Source organism: Balaenoptera ricei, chromosome 5 (assembly GCF_028023285.1).
Source record: "Balaenoptera ricei isolate mBalRic1 chromosome 5, mBalRic1.hap2, whole genome shotgun sequence".
NCBI lineage: Eukaryota > Metazoa > Chordata > Mammalia > Artiodactyla > Balaenopteridae > Balaenoptera > Balaenoptera ricei.
In genome coordinates this window covers 77,402,926-77,418,847 of record NC_082643.1, presented here as the reverse complement: position 1 = coordinate 77,418,847, position 15,922 = coordinate 77,402,926, and the positions used below count along the sequence as shown (strand labels likewise).

The window sequence follows — 15,922 nt, the reverse complement described above, 5'->3', positions numbered from 1 at the left end:
TCTCTGTTGCAAAGGCTAAATTTACATCCTAATACAAGTGTCAGGAAGGCTTTTACAAAAGGTGATGCTTGCACTGAATTTCAAAGATTGAATAGGAGTTCACCAGGTGGACAAAAAGGGAAGAGCATTCAAGACTGAGGGAACAGCATGTGTAAAGATATGGAAGTTTAAGGAGTGACTTTAGGATGCCAAGCAATGATGCTTTAAAGGCAGATTGGGACTTCCCTGGTGATCCAGTGGTTAAGACTCTGCGCTCCCAATGCAGGGGGCCCAGGTTCAATGCCTGGTCAGGAAACTAAATCCCACGAAGTTAGGATCTGCTGCAACGAAGATCCTGCACACGGCAACAAAGATCCCACGTGCCACAACTAAGACCCAGCACAGCCAAATAAATAAATACATAAATAATTAAAAAAAAAAAAAAAGGCAAACAAAGGACAGATAACAGAAGACCCTGTCTGCCTTGCTGAAAAGCTGGGTTTTGTCCTGGTAGACAAGAAGATACTGTATGGGAGGTGTGCTGGAGAGGGAAAAGATTAAAGTCTCACAACTCACATGCAAAATAAGGTGGGATAATTAATCTGTTTTGTAGGAGAGGGAACAAAATCTAAAGGATTTTTCCAAGTCAGGGACAGAGGTGGAATTAGAACCAGTAGTCTTTTAATTATACCAGAGTTTTTCCAACTGTGTGGTCTTTGAGCTGACTACATCAAAATCACCTGGGTTACCTGCTAAAATTGCTAACTCCTGGGTTCCACTCTAGAGCTACTCAGAATCTCTGGGGATAATTCCAGGAATTTGCACTTTTAACAAGGGTTTTAGGTGCATGAAAGTTGAAAACCAATGACTATACCAGTTTACCTCAAACATATCTCTATTTTACTATTCCAGTAAAAGTCTTTCAGATGCTAGTTCAGCAGACTAGCTTTCTCTGTAATCTCATACCTCCTAGGATCTAAAGATTAAAAAAGCTGCTTCATAAATAAAACTTATAGAGGGGGAAAGGAGGGACTAACTATTGAGCTACTATTGATATTTTCCAGACAGCCTTCTCGACACACATCATTCCACTAAATCCTCACAAACATCCTCGAAGGTAGGCATTACTAACTCCACTTTACAGATGCAGAAACTGAGGCCAAGGGATGTTAAGGACTCGCCTAAGGTTACACAGATATCAGTTCATCAAATGCCAAAGTCTATCCCTTCCTGTTTAACCCACAGAGGAAGGACTAGTGAACACAATTTAGAATTCCTGAGTGACCATAACTGATCTTAGTTATGTAAATTATGTTTCTTTTCCAGATTGGACCACTTTTACAAAGTAGATGAACAAAATCTGAGATTCCTAACCAGTAGCCAATAGAGTTATTTAACTCAAGTATATTTAGCATGCTTTTTGCTGAGTTTGGGGCTTGGACTTGCAAGATTTTCATGTGACTTTGTTTGATCTCAGTCCAAAATGAAGAACTTCACTCAACTTGCAGGCTTTGGTTTTTGCCTTATGGAGACCAAGTATCTAGCAGGTTTCTTTTTTTCTTCTAAGTAGATATTAGCATCTCTTTTATTGATTTTTAAAATGATTTCGACTTTTTTCACTTAAAACTTGAAACATAATTTGTGAAGTTCCACAATCCAATGCCCATTTCTATTTTACTGAAGACTTCCCTAAACCAAGCAAGAAATGTGAAGTACATATATGTTACATTTCATTGCATGACCTTTATATATTCACATTTGCATTAGTTCATTGAATTTTACCGTAAGAAAAATTCGAGTGCATACAAAAAAGCTCTAGATATTCTGACTGGCAGTAAAATCAGTAGACTACCAGACCTATTGAAATCTGCTGGAGAAGTTTCAAAGTAGCAATACAAATGGTGTACATTAGAGGAAAAAAAGCGATCTTTTCCTTTCCAGTTTTAGAACATGCACTTTGGAGATAACAGGTTAAAAGACTATCAATGAAGTGTTTAAAATGCACATAAACTCAATAGAAGATTTAAATCTCATTCATTTTGTTTTCATTCTAGAAATTAAGAGAGTATTTTTCCATTACCTTTAAAAATGAGCACAGTTCACTTTCTTTGATGCATTAGGATGCAGACTTCGCTCCAGGGCTCTCAAAAATTAAAGTAGCCGTATTAAAACCCTTTGGGGTGGTTTATATATAATCCCAGTTCCATTCTATAATTTGAAGGGTGGGGTGAATTTGATTTTTTGTAGGCCCATTTCAGCAGCATCTTTCTTTGCAGGCAACTCCTGGAAAGGAGAGATGCGGTCTTAAATTGGCAAAGGTCTCTACACAACTTGCTCTGGAAGGGTCCGTCTAATGTGATATTTATTGTTCTAAAAAGCGTGGAAATAAAGTCGACTAGTCCCTTTTTTTCCTTTTCTTCCGTAGTTCTACACTCATCTGTTTTAACATTTCCTGCGCCCCCGCTAAATCCGCTAAACTGGGTGTTGTCAGCGATACAAAATTCTTGCTTTCAAGGAGACCGCAGGGGACGTGTTGGGGAAAATGGGCCACCTGTGAATCTGGGGAAGTTGAGGACGCTCAGGATGGCGCGGTCCAACTGTGCAGGGGCCTTCAACCCCACGAAGGGCTGACACAAGCGTCCCGGAACGAGGGAGGAAGAGCAACTCGCTGAGAAAAAGTAGGCTCTGGCCAAATCCCGCGGGAACTACCCTGCCCTCCGGCGGCGTTCCCTCCCCCACCTTGGTTGCCAAGGAGACCCGAGTCCTGGGCCGGCGGACTGCTACAGGCGGGGGAGGCCTACCTTTCCGCGGCCTGAGTCGACTGGTTCACCAGCCTCGCGCTCCACCGAGCTCCGCCGCCGCGTCCGTCAAGAGCGACAGCGCACGGGCGGGCGAAGCCCTGAGGCGAGTCCTCCCTCCGGGAACCGGAGCGAAGAGAGAGCCGGGGTCGCGACCCCCCCTGCCCCGACCCTGGCGGGTGGGAGAGGCTCATTTGAACCAAACTGCCGGCGCGGGTCGCCGCCGCAGCCCCGCAGTCCCGGGGCTCCCGAGGGCGCTGTTTCAGGCCCCAGCCACAGGTGCCCGAGGTGCTGCGGCTGCAGCGTCTCTGTCCCCAAAGCCCCGGGGAACCTCCGCCCTCTGGGGTGAGGGAGGACTCGCGGGAGCCAGTGAAAGGAGCGCCCGAGGGGCCGCAGACGCTCCCAAACGGGCCTCGGTAAAAGTCTCGTCGCTTCGGAGGCGATTCGGAGCCGTCTCCACCCCTCTCCCTTTGTGAGTGTGTGGAGGTTTCGTTGGGACTTGCCCGGCTCGAAGTATGGGATGCTCGGGTCGGCCAGTAAATGCCACCTCTTGGTCTTTAGGGCCACACGAGGTGGGCCACCAAGTGTGGTCCTGCAGAAACAGTGATTTACCGAGATAATCTTTTCTTTTCAGAGACGATGCTTAAGGTACAAGGAAAACCATTTCCTGGGACATCTGAATTGTAATTCAAGCTTGAGTTACTGACGACAGTGAAGGGGCAGACATGCTTAACTCCGCCAGTGAAGTGGAGTTTTCGGAAGAAAAAACTACCGAGGAGATCTCCCAACTCTCTTCTCTGGCACTGTCAGGGGACACAGCGTACAGCGAAAAAACCTCAACTGGTTTGCGCGAAAAAACTGGCTATCCGGACTCCGTTTACATTATGGCAGCGAACATTTTTCAGGGCATTCGATTCGAAAAGTCACCAGAGAAAGTCTTAATAAAATATGGGAATGAGCCCCTGCCGTCCTCCACCGAGTCTGAGGATGAATCCTTTCAGCGTTTGTCCTATGAGCTGGCTTTCAGTGCCCTGAAGTGTGAGTAGCACCAGTTTTGACAGTCAGCACTAACGGAAAATAATGAGAGAATTTGTGGAGTGCAGTCCCCCTTCCTGCCCCCTCATGCACACACCAGGTTTTGTTTTTAGGCTTATGAATATCTTTGGTCAGTTGCAAATATCCAAGCATTAGGAGAGTTTTCCTGTACAACAAGCTCTTTCAGGCCAGAAACGTTTTTTTCTCTGCAGATTTCCCTGTGCCTAGAACCGTGCCTTGTCCTTAGATGGGTCAAAATTGAATCAAGTTAAGATGATCCGATTCACTGCCATTCGCTTTAATTTTGGAAGCTTGTAAATTTATTTTTTCAAATTTTTGTAAAAGTCCACTTTCTAACTTGCCGCCAGGATTTGAGGTGTAATGTTGCAGATTCCCTCAATGGTGGGTAATGATCAACTTTCTGAGTATGGAGTTGACTCCAGTACAGAATCAAATATTTTTACTGTGAGAGCAGTCAAAGGGCCTGGAGACATGTTTCTGTACTAGCTATAAACTATAATACAATAGAAACTGTAAAGTTTATATTGGTTTGTGTAGAGTATTCCAAAAGAAGTTCCAGAAATGTTTGGAGTATTAGCAGCCTGGCTGAAATGATGAGCTTCCTAAAGAGACACCCAGAAAGGGCATCACTCATTTGCATGTATTTCCTTAGTGTTAGTACTTACTGGGCCTTGTACATCCTTGCACAGAGGCAGTTAACAATTGTTCAGTGAATTAAAATGTCCCATTAATTACTCAGATACGAATGTATATTTTTGGTTGTCTGCAGCCATGAGGTAGCTCAACTCTGAAGCCAGGAATTTGCCATCACAGAGAAAAATTTATATGATGTTAAGAGGCAACTACTCTTTGGCTTTCGTTTCTTTTCTTCTTGTGATCGTTTTTCTTTCTTTTAAAATCTATCTTAGCCATTTTTCCCTCCAGTTTAATCTTTCAGATTCTATTTCATCCCTTCCCTCCTCTTCCTTTTTAAAATGCAGATTTAAAGACCAGCCAGAGTGCTGTACTTTAAATCATGAGTCAGGTGAACATTTGAACATTTTCTCCTTGCAACAATGAAATGCAGACTAGGCACTTATGTTGATTAGTTGATATTTAATGGTAATGCCAAAATTCTATTATAGACATTTTTTTCCCCAATAGAGTATTGAATCTTACCTTTAGAAATCAATTATAAAAGCCTGAAATTATTCTTTGTAAAATTAATGCATTGACTAGATGGTCATGCTATAGTGATGTGTATGGTAGATTATCTTTTTCTTTCTCTCGATCTATATTTCTGTTTTATGAAAGAGTCTTGTGACTGACATTTTTTAATAACCCAGAAATTCCCATTTAGATAAATTATTGTCATAGACCTTTATAAACCTACTTTTCCTTGAAATGTTCATTTTTATAAGTTCAAATTCTCAGATGAGATGGCTTTGGTTGTTTACTTGGTACAACTATTATTTTCTTCTTAATGATAATAATATCTTGCTTTAAATTATCATCTGAATAATTTCTCAATGTTCAAATGGAATACAACTAGAATTCCTAAGTTCAGTGGGTTTCCAAGATAATTAAGAACCTGATATTTTGCTTTAAAATATTGGAGACTCTTACGCATTTCACTTTTGTCTTTTGTATTATCAGTGTTCTATCAATACTTTCACATGTAATATTTTGTAAACTCACATCTGGCTTATACAGTATAGGTTCAGGGAATCATGGTTCAGGAAAGAAAACTGAGGATTTCTTCTCTAAGGTTTTATAGGAGCAGTAAAGCTGAAAAGGTTAATGTACAAACTAAAGAGAGCTTGGGTAATGGTCTCTTTTGTTTGTGAATTTGTGAACAGATAATTGGATCATATTACCATATATTTTTAAGGAAGTATAAAGAAAAAAATCTAATTATACAAATGTTAAGTGTATTTTTTTGGTTGTGTTTTATGTTTTCTAGTTTTATTATTTGCCCTTTTGTTGATGTCCTTTGTGTATAAGGTCTTTCAAAGCAGAGAGTGTATTTTTCTGATTAATCTTTTAAAGGTTTAAAGGGCTCAGAATCATGTTTGTTGAAATGACCACCACTAGTCTCACTCTGCTAAATAACCGCAAGGTCAATTTTCTGCTAAAGAAGGTAATGAAGAGTAACCTATTCCTATTAAGTTTGACTTATGTCAAAGAAGTAGAGTACTAGCAGCTAATTTATTTTTTAAAAGTATCTCTGGATGTTTCAAGGACTATTAAATATTAAAACAGAAGAAAAACTGGCAAAATGATTTCTTAAAAAGTAAATTAATGAACAACCCATTAAGAAAAAAATTGAGGAAAGAGATGTTCCTGAAATTGTTGATCTTATTCCTGGCTTAATTCTTTCTCCAGCCTCTCTAGTTGTAAATAGTATTTGATGACCTCTCAGTCCGAGGAACTGGCTGTGGCATTAACTTAGTCATTTCAAAATCATGTAACCTGTCAGTGAAAAACCTAGCAAATACTTCATATATGGTCTGGTTATGGCTTTGGGAATAAGTATGTGTAGTCAGGGATCCCCAAGACCACCCTCAGGTTCCATGATTCACTAGAAGGATTTACAGAACTCAGTAAAGCTGTTATACTCATGGTTACAGTTTATTACAATGAAAGGATAAAGATTAAGATCAGCACTGGAAAAATATACACAGGACAAAGTCCAGAAGAGACCAGGTACAGCTTTCTATTGTCCTTTCTCAAAGGAGTCTTACAGACGGTGCGTAATTCTCCCAGCAACAATGTATGACAACATCTATGAAGGTTGTCAAGTTTCCCTCCTTCCACAGATACAAAAACCCCATGTACCTATATTTATAATTATAAGAGGGCCTTGGCATTCTTTTTTTTTTAACTGAAGTATAGTTGATTTACAATATTCTGTTAGTTTCAGGTTACAGCTAAGTGATTCAGTTATTTTTTTTTCAGATTATATACCATTACAGGTTATTACAAGATATTGAATATAGTTTCCTATGCTATACAGTAAATCTTTGTTGCTTATCTATTTTATGCATAGTAGTTTGTACCTGTTAATCCCATACTCCTAATTTGTCCCTCCTTTTCCCCGTTTTCCCTTTAGTAATCATAAGTTTGTTTTCTATGTCTGTGAGTCTGTTTCTGTTTTATATATAGATTCATTTGTATTGTTTTTAGATTCCACGTATAAGTGATATCAGATAGTATTTGTCTTTTTCTGTCTGACTTAACTTCACTAAGTACAGTGTTCTATAGGTCCATCCATGTTGCTGCAAATGGCAATATTTCATTCTTTTTTTAATGGCTGAGTAACATCCCATTGTATATATATATACCGCATCTTAAGCCAGTCATCTGTTGATGGGCACTTGGGTTGTTTCCATGTCTTGGCTATTATAAATAGTGCTGCTATGAACATTGGAGTACGTGTATCTTTTTGAATTAGAGTTTTCATCTTTTCTGGATATATACCCAGGAGTGGGATTGCTGGATGATATGGATCTATTTTTTGTTTTATTAAGGAACCTGCATATTGTTTTCCATAGTGGCTACAACAATATACATTCCCACCAATAGTGTACAAGGGTTCCCTTTTCTCCACATCCTCTCCAGCATTTATTATGTGTAGACTTTTTGATGATAGTCATTCTGACTGGTGTGAGGTGATACCTCGCTGTGGTTTTGATTTGCATTTCTGTAATAATCAGTGATGTTGAGCGTCTTTTCGTGTGCCTGTTGGCTATCTGTATGTCTTTTTTGGAGAAATGTCTATTTAGGTCTTCTGCCCACTTTTTGATTGGATTGTTTGTTTTTTTGGTACTGAGTTATATGAGCTATTTGTATATTTTGAATATGAAGCCCTTGTTGGTAGCATTGTTTACAAATATTTTCTCCCATTCCATAGGTTGTCTTTTTGTTTTGCGGATGGTTTCCTTTGCTGTTTCAAAGCTTTTAAGTTTGATTAGATCCCATTTATTTATTTTTGCTTTTTTTTCTATTGCCTTGGGAGACTGACCTAAGAAAATATTGCTACGATTTATGTCCAAGAATGTTTTGCCTATGTTCTCTTCTAGGAGTTTTATGGTGTTATGTCTTATATTTAGTAATATAAGCCATTTCAAACTTATTTTTATGGATGGTGTGAGGGAGTGTTGTAATTTCATTGATACAGGTAGCTGTCCAGTTTTCCCAACACCACTTGCTGAAGAGGCTGTCTTTTCTCCATTGTATATTCTTGCCTCCTTTGTCATAGATTAGTTGACCATAGGTATGTGGATTTATTTCTGGGTTCTCTATACTGTTCCATTGATCTATATGTCTGTTTTTGTGCCAGTACCACACTGTTTTGATTACTGTAGCTTTGTAGTATAGTCTAAAGTCTGGAAGGGTTATACCTCCAGCTTTGTTCTTTTGCCTTAGGATTGCTTTGGCAGTTCTGGGCCTTTTGTGGTTCCATATCCATTTTAGGATTGTTTGTTCTAGTTCTTGAAAAATGTCATGGGTATTTTGATAGTGATTGCATTAAATCTGTAGAGTGCTTCACTTTAGCAATATTAATTCTTCCAGTCAAAGAGCATGGACTACCTTTCCATTTTTTTGAATCATCTTCAATTTCCTTTATCAGTGTTTTATAATTTTCAGTGTATAGGTCTTTCACCTCCTTGGTTAAGTTTATTCCTAGGGTTTTTTTTTTTTTTTTTATGCAATAAACGATATAACTTTTAAAATTTTCTCTTTCATTGTTAGTGTAAAGAAATGCAACAGATTTTTGTATATTAATCTTGTATCCTGCTACCTTGCTGAATTCATTTATTAGTTCTAATAGTTCTTGTGTGAGAACTTTAGGATTCTCTATATAGAGTATCATGTCATCTCCAAATAGTATAAGTTTTACCTCTTCCCTTCCAATTTGGATACCTTTTATTTCTTTTTCTTATCTGATTGCTGGGGCTAGGACTTCCAGTACTATGTTGAGTAGAAGTGGTGAGGGTGGGCATCCTTTTCTTGTTCCAGAATTTAGTGGGAAGGCATTCAGCTTTTCACTCTTGAGTATTATGTTGGCTGTGGGTTTGTCATAAATGGCTTTTATTATGTTGAGATATGTTCCCTCTATACCCACTTTGGTGAGAGTTTTTATTAGGAATAATGCCGAATTTTATGAGATGCTTTCCTGCATCTTTTGAGATGATCTTGTGGTTTTGTCTTTCCTTTTGTTAATGTGGTATATCACACTGATTGATTTGCATATGTTGAACCATCCTTACGACCCTGGAATGAATCCCACTTGGTCATGATGTATGATCCTTTTTATGTATTGTTGTATTCAGTTTGCTAATATTTTTTTGAAGATTTCTGCATCTGTATTCATTAAAGATATTGGCCTATAATTGCCTTTTCTTTGTAGTGTTTTTGTCTGGTTTTGATATCAGAGTGATGGTGGCTTCATAGAATGAATTTCACAGTGTTCCCTTCTCTTCAATTTTTTGGAATATTTTGAGAAGGATCAGTATAATTTCTTCATTGTATGTTTGGTAGAATTCCCCAGTGAAGCCGTCTGATCCTGGACTTTTGTTTGCAGGGAGTTTTCTTGTAAATTACAGATTCTATTTCACGTCTGGTGATTGTTCTGTTCAAATTATCTGTTTCTTCTGGACTCAGTTCTCGCAAGTCTTATGTTTTTAGAAACTGTCCATTTCTTCTAGGTTGTCCAGTTTGTTGGCATATAACTGTTCATAGTATTCTCTTATGATTTTTTTGTATTTCTGTATCAGCTGTTACTTCTCCTCTTTCATTTCTTATTTTGTTTATTTGGGTTTTCTCTCTTTTCTTCATGTTGAACCTGGCTAGAGGTTTGTTGAATTTGTTTATCTTTCTCCAAAAAACAGCTCTTGGTTTTATTGAACTTTTCTGTTGTTTTCTATTTTACTTTATTTTATTTTTTTATTTTATTATTTTTTAAAATTTATTTTTGGCTGTGTTGGGTCTTTGTTGTTGCGCATGGGCTTTCTCTAGTTGCAGTGAGCAGGGGCTACTCTTTGTTGTGGTGCACGGGCTTCTCATTGCGGTGGCATCTCTTGTTGCGGAGCAAGGGCTCTAGGAGCACGGGCTTCAGTAGTTGCACACGCGGGCTCAGTACTTGCGGCATGTGGGCCCTAGAGCACATGGGTTTCAGTAGTTGCAGCATGTGGGCTCAGTAGTTGTGGCATGCAGGCTGTAGGTCACGCAGGCTTCAGTAGTTGTGGCGCACGGGCTTAGTTGCTCTGCGGCATGTGGGATCTTCCCGGACCAGGAATCAAACCCATGCCCCTGCACCGGCAGGCAGATTCTTAACCACTGTGCCACCAGGGAGGTCCCTCTGTTGTTTTCTTGATCTCTATTTATTTCTTTTCTGATCTTTATTATTTCCTTCCTTCTGATGACTTTAGGTTTTGTTTGTTCTTCTTTTTCTAATTCTTTTATGTGGTTGGTTAGGTTGTTTATTTGAGATTTTTCTTGTATCTTGAGAAAGGCCTGGTTCACTGTGAATGTGCCTCTTAGATCTGCTTTGGCAGCATCCCATAGATTTTGTAAGGTTGTGTTTTCATTTTCACTTGTCTTGAGGCATTTCCTGATTTCTTCTTTGATTTCATTGTTGACCCGTTCGTTTCGTAGTAGCATGTTGTTTAGTCTCCATGTGTTCATTCTTTTCCTGTTTTTCTTTCTGTGGTTGATTTCTGGTTTCATACTGTTGTGGTCAGATAAGATGCTGCAAATAATTTCTATCCTTTTAAATTTGTTGAGGCTTGTTTTATGACCTAGTATGTGGTCTGTCCTAGAGAACATTCCACGTGCCCTTGAAAAGAATCTATATTTTGGGTTTTTTTGGATGTAGTGTTCTGTAGATATCAATTAAGTTCAACTGATTGTGTCATTTAGAACCTCTGTTGCCTTACTGATTTTTTGTCTGGATGATCTGTCCATTGATGTCAAAGGGGTGTTAAGGTTGGCTACTATTGTCAGTTTCTCCCTTTATGTCTGTTAGTGTTTCTTTTATATGTTTAGGTGCTGCTGTATTGGAGGATTATATGTTAATGAGCATATTATCTTCTTGTATTGATCTCCTTATCATTATATAATGCCCTTCTTTGTCTTTCTTTATGGACTTTGTTTTAAAGTCTATTTTGTCTGATGTGAATATTGCTACCCCCACTTTCTTTGTGTTTCCATTCGCATGAACTGTCTATTTTGATCCCCTCACTTTCAGTCTGTGTGTCTTTCACCCTGAAGGAAGTCTCTTGTAGGCAGCACACTACAGGTTCTTGTTTTTGTTTTTGTTTCTTCATCCAATCTGCCATGCTGTGTCTTTTGATTGGAGCATTTAGTCCATTGACATTTAAGGTAATTATTGATAGGTATGTACTTATTGCCATTTAATCCTTGTTTTTCAGTTGTTTTTATAGTTCTTTATTTCTTCTTTTTGTTTTTCCTTTTGTGGTTTGATAATTTGCTTTTGTAGTATGCTTGAGTTACTTTCTTTTTGGTTCTTGTGAAACTACTGTATATTTTAAATTTGTGGTTACCATGGAGTTCAAGTATGTTAACTCACAGCTGTGTCTACTGGCTTTAAACTGATAGTCATTCAACTTCAAACACATTCTAAACGATCTATATTTTTATACTCCCCTCACCCGCATTTTGTGATTTTGCTGTCCTATTTTACATCTTCATGCAAATCTTTTTTCTGTTAGTTGTAGTTATAATTGCTTTTACAATTTTTTGATTGTTTTTTAATCTGTGTACTGACTTAAGTGATCTTCAATCCTTTTATATATTTGCCTTTCCTATTGTGATTTTCCCTTTCCTATAGTTTCTTGCTTCTTTTCTATTTAGAGAATATCCTTCAATATTTCTTTTAGGGTAGGTTTAATATTGCTGAGTTCTTTTAGTTTTTGCTTGTCTAAGAAATTTTTTCTCTTCTTCTGTTCTAAATGATAATCTTGCTGGGTAGAGTATCCTAGGTTGCAGGTTTTCCTTTTCAGGACTTTGAATATATAATGCCACTCCTTTCTGGACTGTGAAGTTTTCTGCAGAGAAATCTGCTGATAGCCATATGGGGGTTCCCTTGTAACTGACTCTGTTTTTCTCTTGCTGCCTTTAGAATCCTTTCTTTTTTTAAAATTTGTCATTTTAGGGAATTCCCTGGTGGTCCAGTGGTTAGGACGTGGCACTTTCACTGCTGTGGCCTGGGTTTGATCCCTGGTCAGGGAACTGAGATCCTGCAAGCTGTGTGGTGTGGCCAAATAAAATAAAATAAAATAAATTTGTCATTTTAATTATGATATGTCTTGGTGTGGGTCTCTTTGGGTTCATCTTGTTTGGGACCTTCTGTGCTTCCTGTACCTGATATCTGTTTCCTTGTTTAGGTTTGGGAAGTTTTCAGCCATAATTTCTTCAACTACACTTTCAATTCTCTTTCTCTTTCCCTTCTGGAACACCTATTATGCATCAGTTGACACGTTTTGTATTATCTCATAAATCTCGTATGTTGCTATCATTTTTTTTTTCATTGTCTTTCTGTCTGCTCTTCTGATTTAGTGTTTTCCATTATGCTCTCTTCCAGGTCACTTATTCATTCTTCTGTGGCATTTAGTCTGCTCTTCATTGCTTCTAGATTGGTTTTTAATCTCAGCAATTGAATTGTCTATTTTTGATTGTTTCATCTTTATAGCTTCTAGTTCCTCATTAGAGTGATGTGCATTTCTATCGATACTCTTTCTTAATTCAGTTAGAATTTTTATTATCTCCTTTTTGAACTCAGGGTCTAGTAGACTAGTGAGCTCTGCTTTATTATTTGTTCTTTCAGGGGATTTCTCTTGTTCTTTTAATTGGGAGTAGTTCCTCTGCCTTTTTATTTTACTTGACTTTCTCTGTCTCTATGAATTTAAGAGGAACAGTTATCTACGGTGGTCTTGAAGGGTGTTTTTATGTGGGAGTGTCCCTGCGTAGATTGTGTGTGTCCAGTGTTTTTGGCGCAGTGGCTGGTTTTGGTATGGACTTCAGCCACACCTTTCCTCAGGGTGTGCTGGCCATTATCCCCTTGATGGGAGTGTGGCTGGTATTCTGGTGTCCAGAGCCTGTACTGGATGTGAGGCAGGGCTTTCTCTCTGCTCCGTGGCTGTCACTGCCCTGTCAGGGGCAGGGTCTGCTCCCCAGTTGTTGGGGTAGAAGGCTTGAGGGTTGGGTTCAATCGGACTCCATTGCCCTTGAGTACATGCTGTGCCCCAAAAGAGGTGATTTCTGAAGCAAGTGACGCCCACACGGTCACAGAGCACCTATGTGCTGCCTGTGTAGGCATCCATAGTTCCACTCAGAAGCAGCCCAGGGTTGTGTCCTTTTCTCTGTTGTGTTTGTCTCAGATCTAGGTAAAGGCTATGGTGTGGAGTAGGCTGGGGCTGAGGGTTGGGGTGTTGTGACTGCAGGAATTGAGGTGGCTGTGCTGCTGCCTGAGGTCTGGGCTGCCTCTGTGGCAGACTCCCAGGACCTGTCTGCCCTATATCTAGCGCTGAGCTGCGGTGTGGTGTGGGCAGACTGGGGTATTCTTGCTAGGAGACTAACCACTGCTACTCCTGAGCTTGTTGACAGTGGTTGTCACCATTCCACCCAGACCACGCCCCAGGACCTCCCAGCTATCTCTGCGGTAGCTAGATTGAGTTCTCTCCTAGGGCCTATATGCCCAAGATTCAGCACTTGGCCACTGCAGGCTCCTGTGGTGCTGCCTCACATGCATGCTGACAGTGGCCTCTGCAGCTCCACCCGGATCACAACCCAGGTGCCCCAGTTTGTCTCTATGCAGCTACACTGAGTCTCTGCCCAGATTTCATGCCAGGCTGTGGTGTGGACTGAATGGGGCCAGGGTGTTCGCCCCTTTGGATTGGGAAGTGGGGCAAGGCGGCAGTTGCCAGTGCAAGGCTCTCTTTGCCCTGGTTGTCAGCAAGCCAGCATGTGGTCACTCCTCACAAGTAGAGCCTAGGCTTCTCCAGCCCTCTGTCTGTCCCAGTGGACTTCTCAGCAGACAAGGGGGCCTGTCTCCTCTGCTCGGGACCCCAGGACTGGTATGCCCAGATTGTGGTTCGACCTGCTTACTCCCCCGGGCGAGGGTCCACCTGTGTGGACCTTCTCTTCCTTACAGAGGTCCCTCCCGGGGGCTCAGTTCCCAACATGATGCTTTTTTTTTTTTTTCTGTCCCTGCCTGGTTACGTGGAGCTGTTTCTTGCTGCCTTGGTTCTCCGGACAGTTTCCAGTTAGTTTTCCCTGAAAATTTTTCCACATGTAGAAGTAATTTTGAACTGTTTATGGGGAGAGGTGAGCTCCACATCTTCCTACTCCACCTTCTTGATCCCCCTCAGCCTTGGCATCCTTGAAATGAAAGTTCTAGAAGTGAATCATATAAAGTGGATCATTTGAAGGAAACTCTATGAACACAATAAAAATAGAGAAGGAGAACATAGGGGAGAGTCAAAAGAAGAAATATCTTCCATCTTTCTTCCAGAACAGGAGGGATGATCAGACAGACTGTGTGAGTTTTAGGGGTCCAATAAATAGCACTCCTCCTTTTACACTTGAGTTTGGAACCCATGGAGAGAAAAAAAAAAAAGATGTCCGGGGATACGGCTTTAGATCTTCAGTCAAGCAGACTTGCAAATACTTTATTCCTGAATTAGAACTTCCCATCTAATCCAGACACAGCTGAAGAATTGCAGATCCCTCCACCCAACTCATGCAAGACGCATGGCAAAGAGCAGTCTGCAATGCATGCCCACCTCCTGCAGAAACACTGGCAGAAAAAGACTGGAAGGGGGAGGGAGTGATATATGCCCCTGTTCATTCTTCCAAATTCACTAATTAAATAAGCTCAATTTTCTTTTCACATGGAGTGATGACTAAGGGGTAGGGAGAGAGTCCAAGGGTGTTTCTCTAGGGAAGGCCTTCTGCATTGGAAACATGAGGAATGAGGATTAAGAGTTCCCTTCAACAGACTAAAGAGAAGAGGCTTTAATTAGTGGGGCACTGGGGATAATTGGAGCTATTGTGCTGAACTAGGATAGGTAAGGTTTGCCATCTTCAAATAAGTCCTGATAACCCACATCAGTCATTAGCAGTGTGTTTTATTTAGCCAGTATGGTTTGTTGTAAGAGTGAGTAGACGATAGGCAGCATAATGTGGTGAGGAGCGTGCACTTGGGGCCGGACTGCCCGGGTTTGAGTCCCTGATCTGACTCTTGCTGTGTGACTATGAAAATACTGCTTAACCAGTCAGTGCCTCATTTCCTACTCTATAAAATGGGATAATGAAGGTACCTAATTCATAGGGTTGTTGTGAGGGTTAAATGAATTAATATATAGAAAGCGTTTAGAACAGTGTCTAGCACATAGAAAGCACTATCTTGAGTATACATAATTAATGTTGATATTGCTATGTGAGAATGTTCTGTAAACTATAGATATATAAAGGCAATGCATTCTGCACAGTATTAGAGACAGCCCAGAGATTGTCAGTTTTGACAAGAGCCCTAGGAAAAAAATGCAGTGTTGGCAAAATCATGTTCTGTCTTCTTTTCCTTCATTCTACTGCTCCTATTTTTAGGAGTCCAGCAACTCCATTGCTCAAAGTTCTACAGCCTGTGCAGGTGTGCTATCTTAGAAGTCCTTCATTCTTATGACGAGTATATTTTCTCTGACAAAAATTGGGACTCATGCTGAGAAACTGTGAAGTAGATAGGAATTGGTTTGCGAGTACTAAGGGTGTGAAACTGTAAACTTCATTTTCCTTGTAAGTGAAATGGGGATATTGCCTTGTACAATACAGCCACAATTGGTGGCTAAAATATGGGTAATGATACCTGAAAGATTTCCTATGAAAATTGGAGTCTGTGCTCCCAAGTTTGTCAATTCTTTTTAGTTTTCCCATCCCCCAGATAAAAACTGAAATTTAGTGTGTATTGTGTATATAGGAGGTGTTCCATAAATGTTGAATGAATTGAAGCTGTCTTAGCTTCCTGTTAACTGATTAAAGCATTTGTTATATGATATATATAGTTAAGTAGTTATAACAAAAGAACATTC

The 15,922-nt window shown here is 40.0% G+C and overlaps 1 protein-coding gene across 3 annotated transcripts in view; it reads left to right on the top strand.

Annotated features, from left to right (window-relative positions):
- The first annotated feature begins 2,952 nt into the window (after positions 1 to 2,952).
- The window catches only part of NSUN7 (NOP2/Sun RNA methyltransferase family member 7), a 67,201-nt gene continuing 54,231 nt past the window's right edge, over positions 2,953 to 15,922 (top strand). For 2 of the 3 annotated variants that reach the window (XM_059923157.1, XM_059923155.1), the window contains exons 1-2: positions 2,953 to 3,249; positions 3,412 to 3,815. In XM_059923157.1, the coding sequence (XP_059779140.1) occupies positions 3,503 to 3,815 (313 nt within the window). In that variant the 5' untranslated portion in view covers positions 2,953 to 3,249; positions 3,412 to 3,502. The remainder of the gene's footprint in view (positions 3,250 to 3,411; positions 3,816 to 15,922) is intronic. The other variant, XM_059923156.1, reaches the window with a different exon arrangement.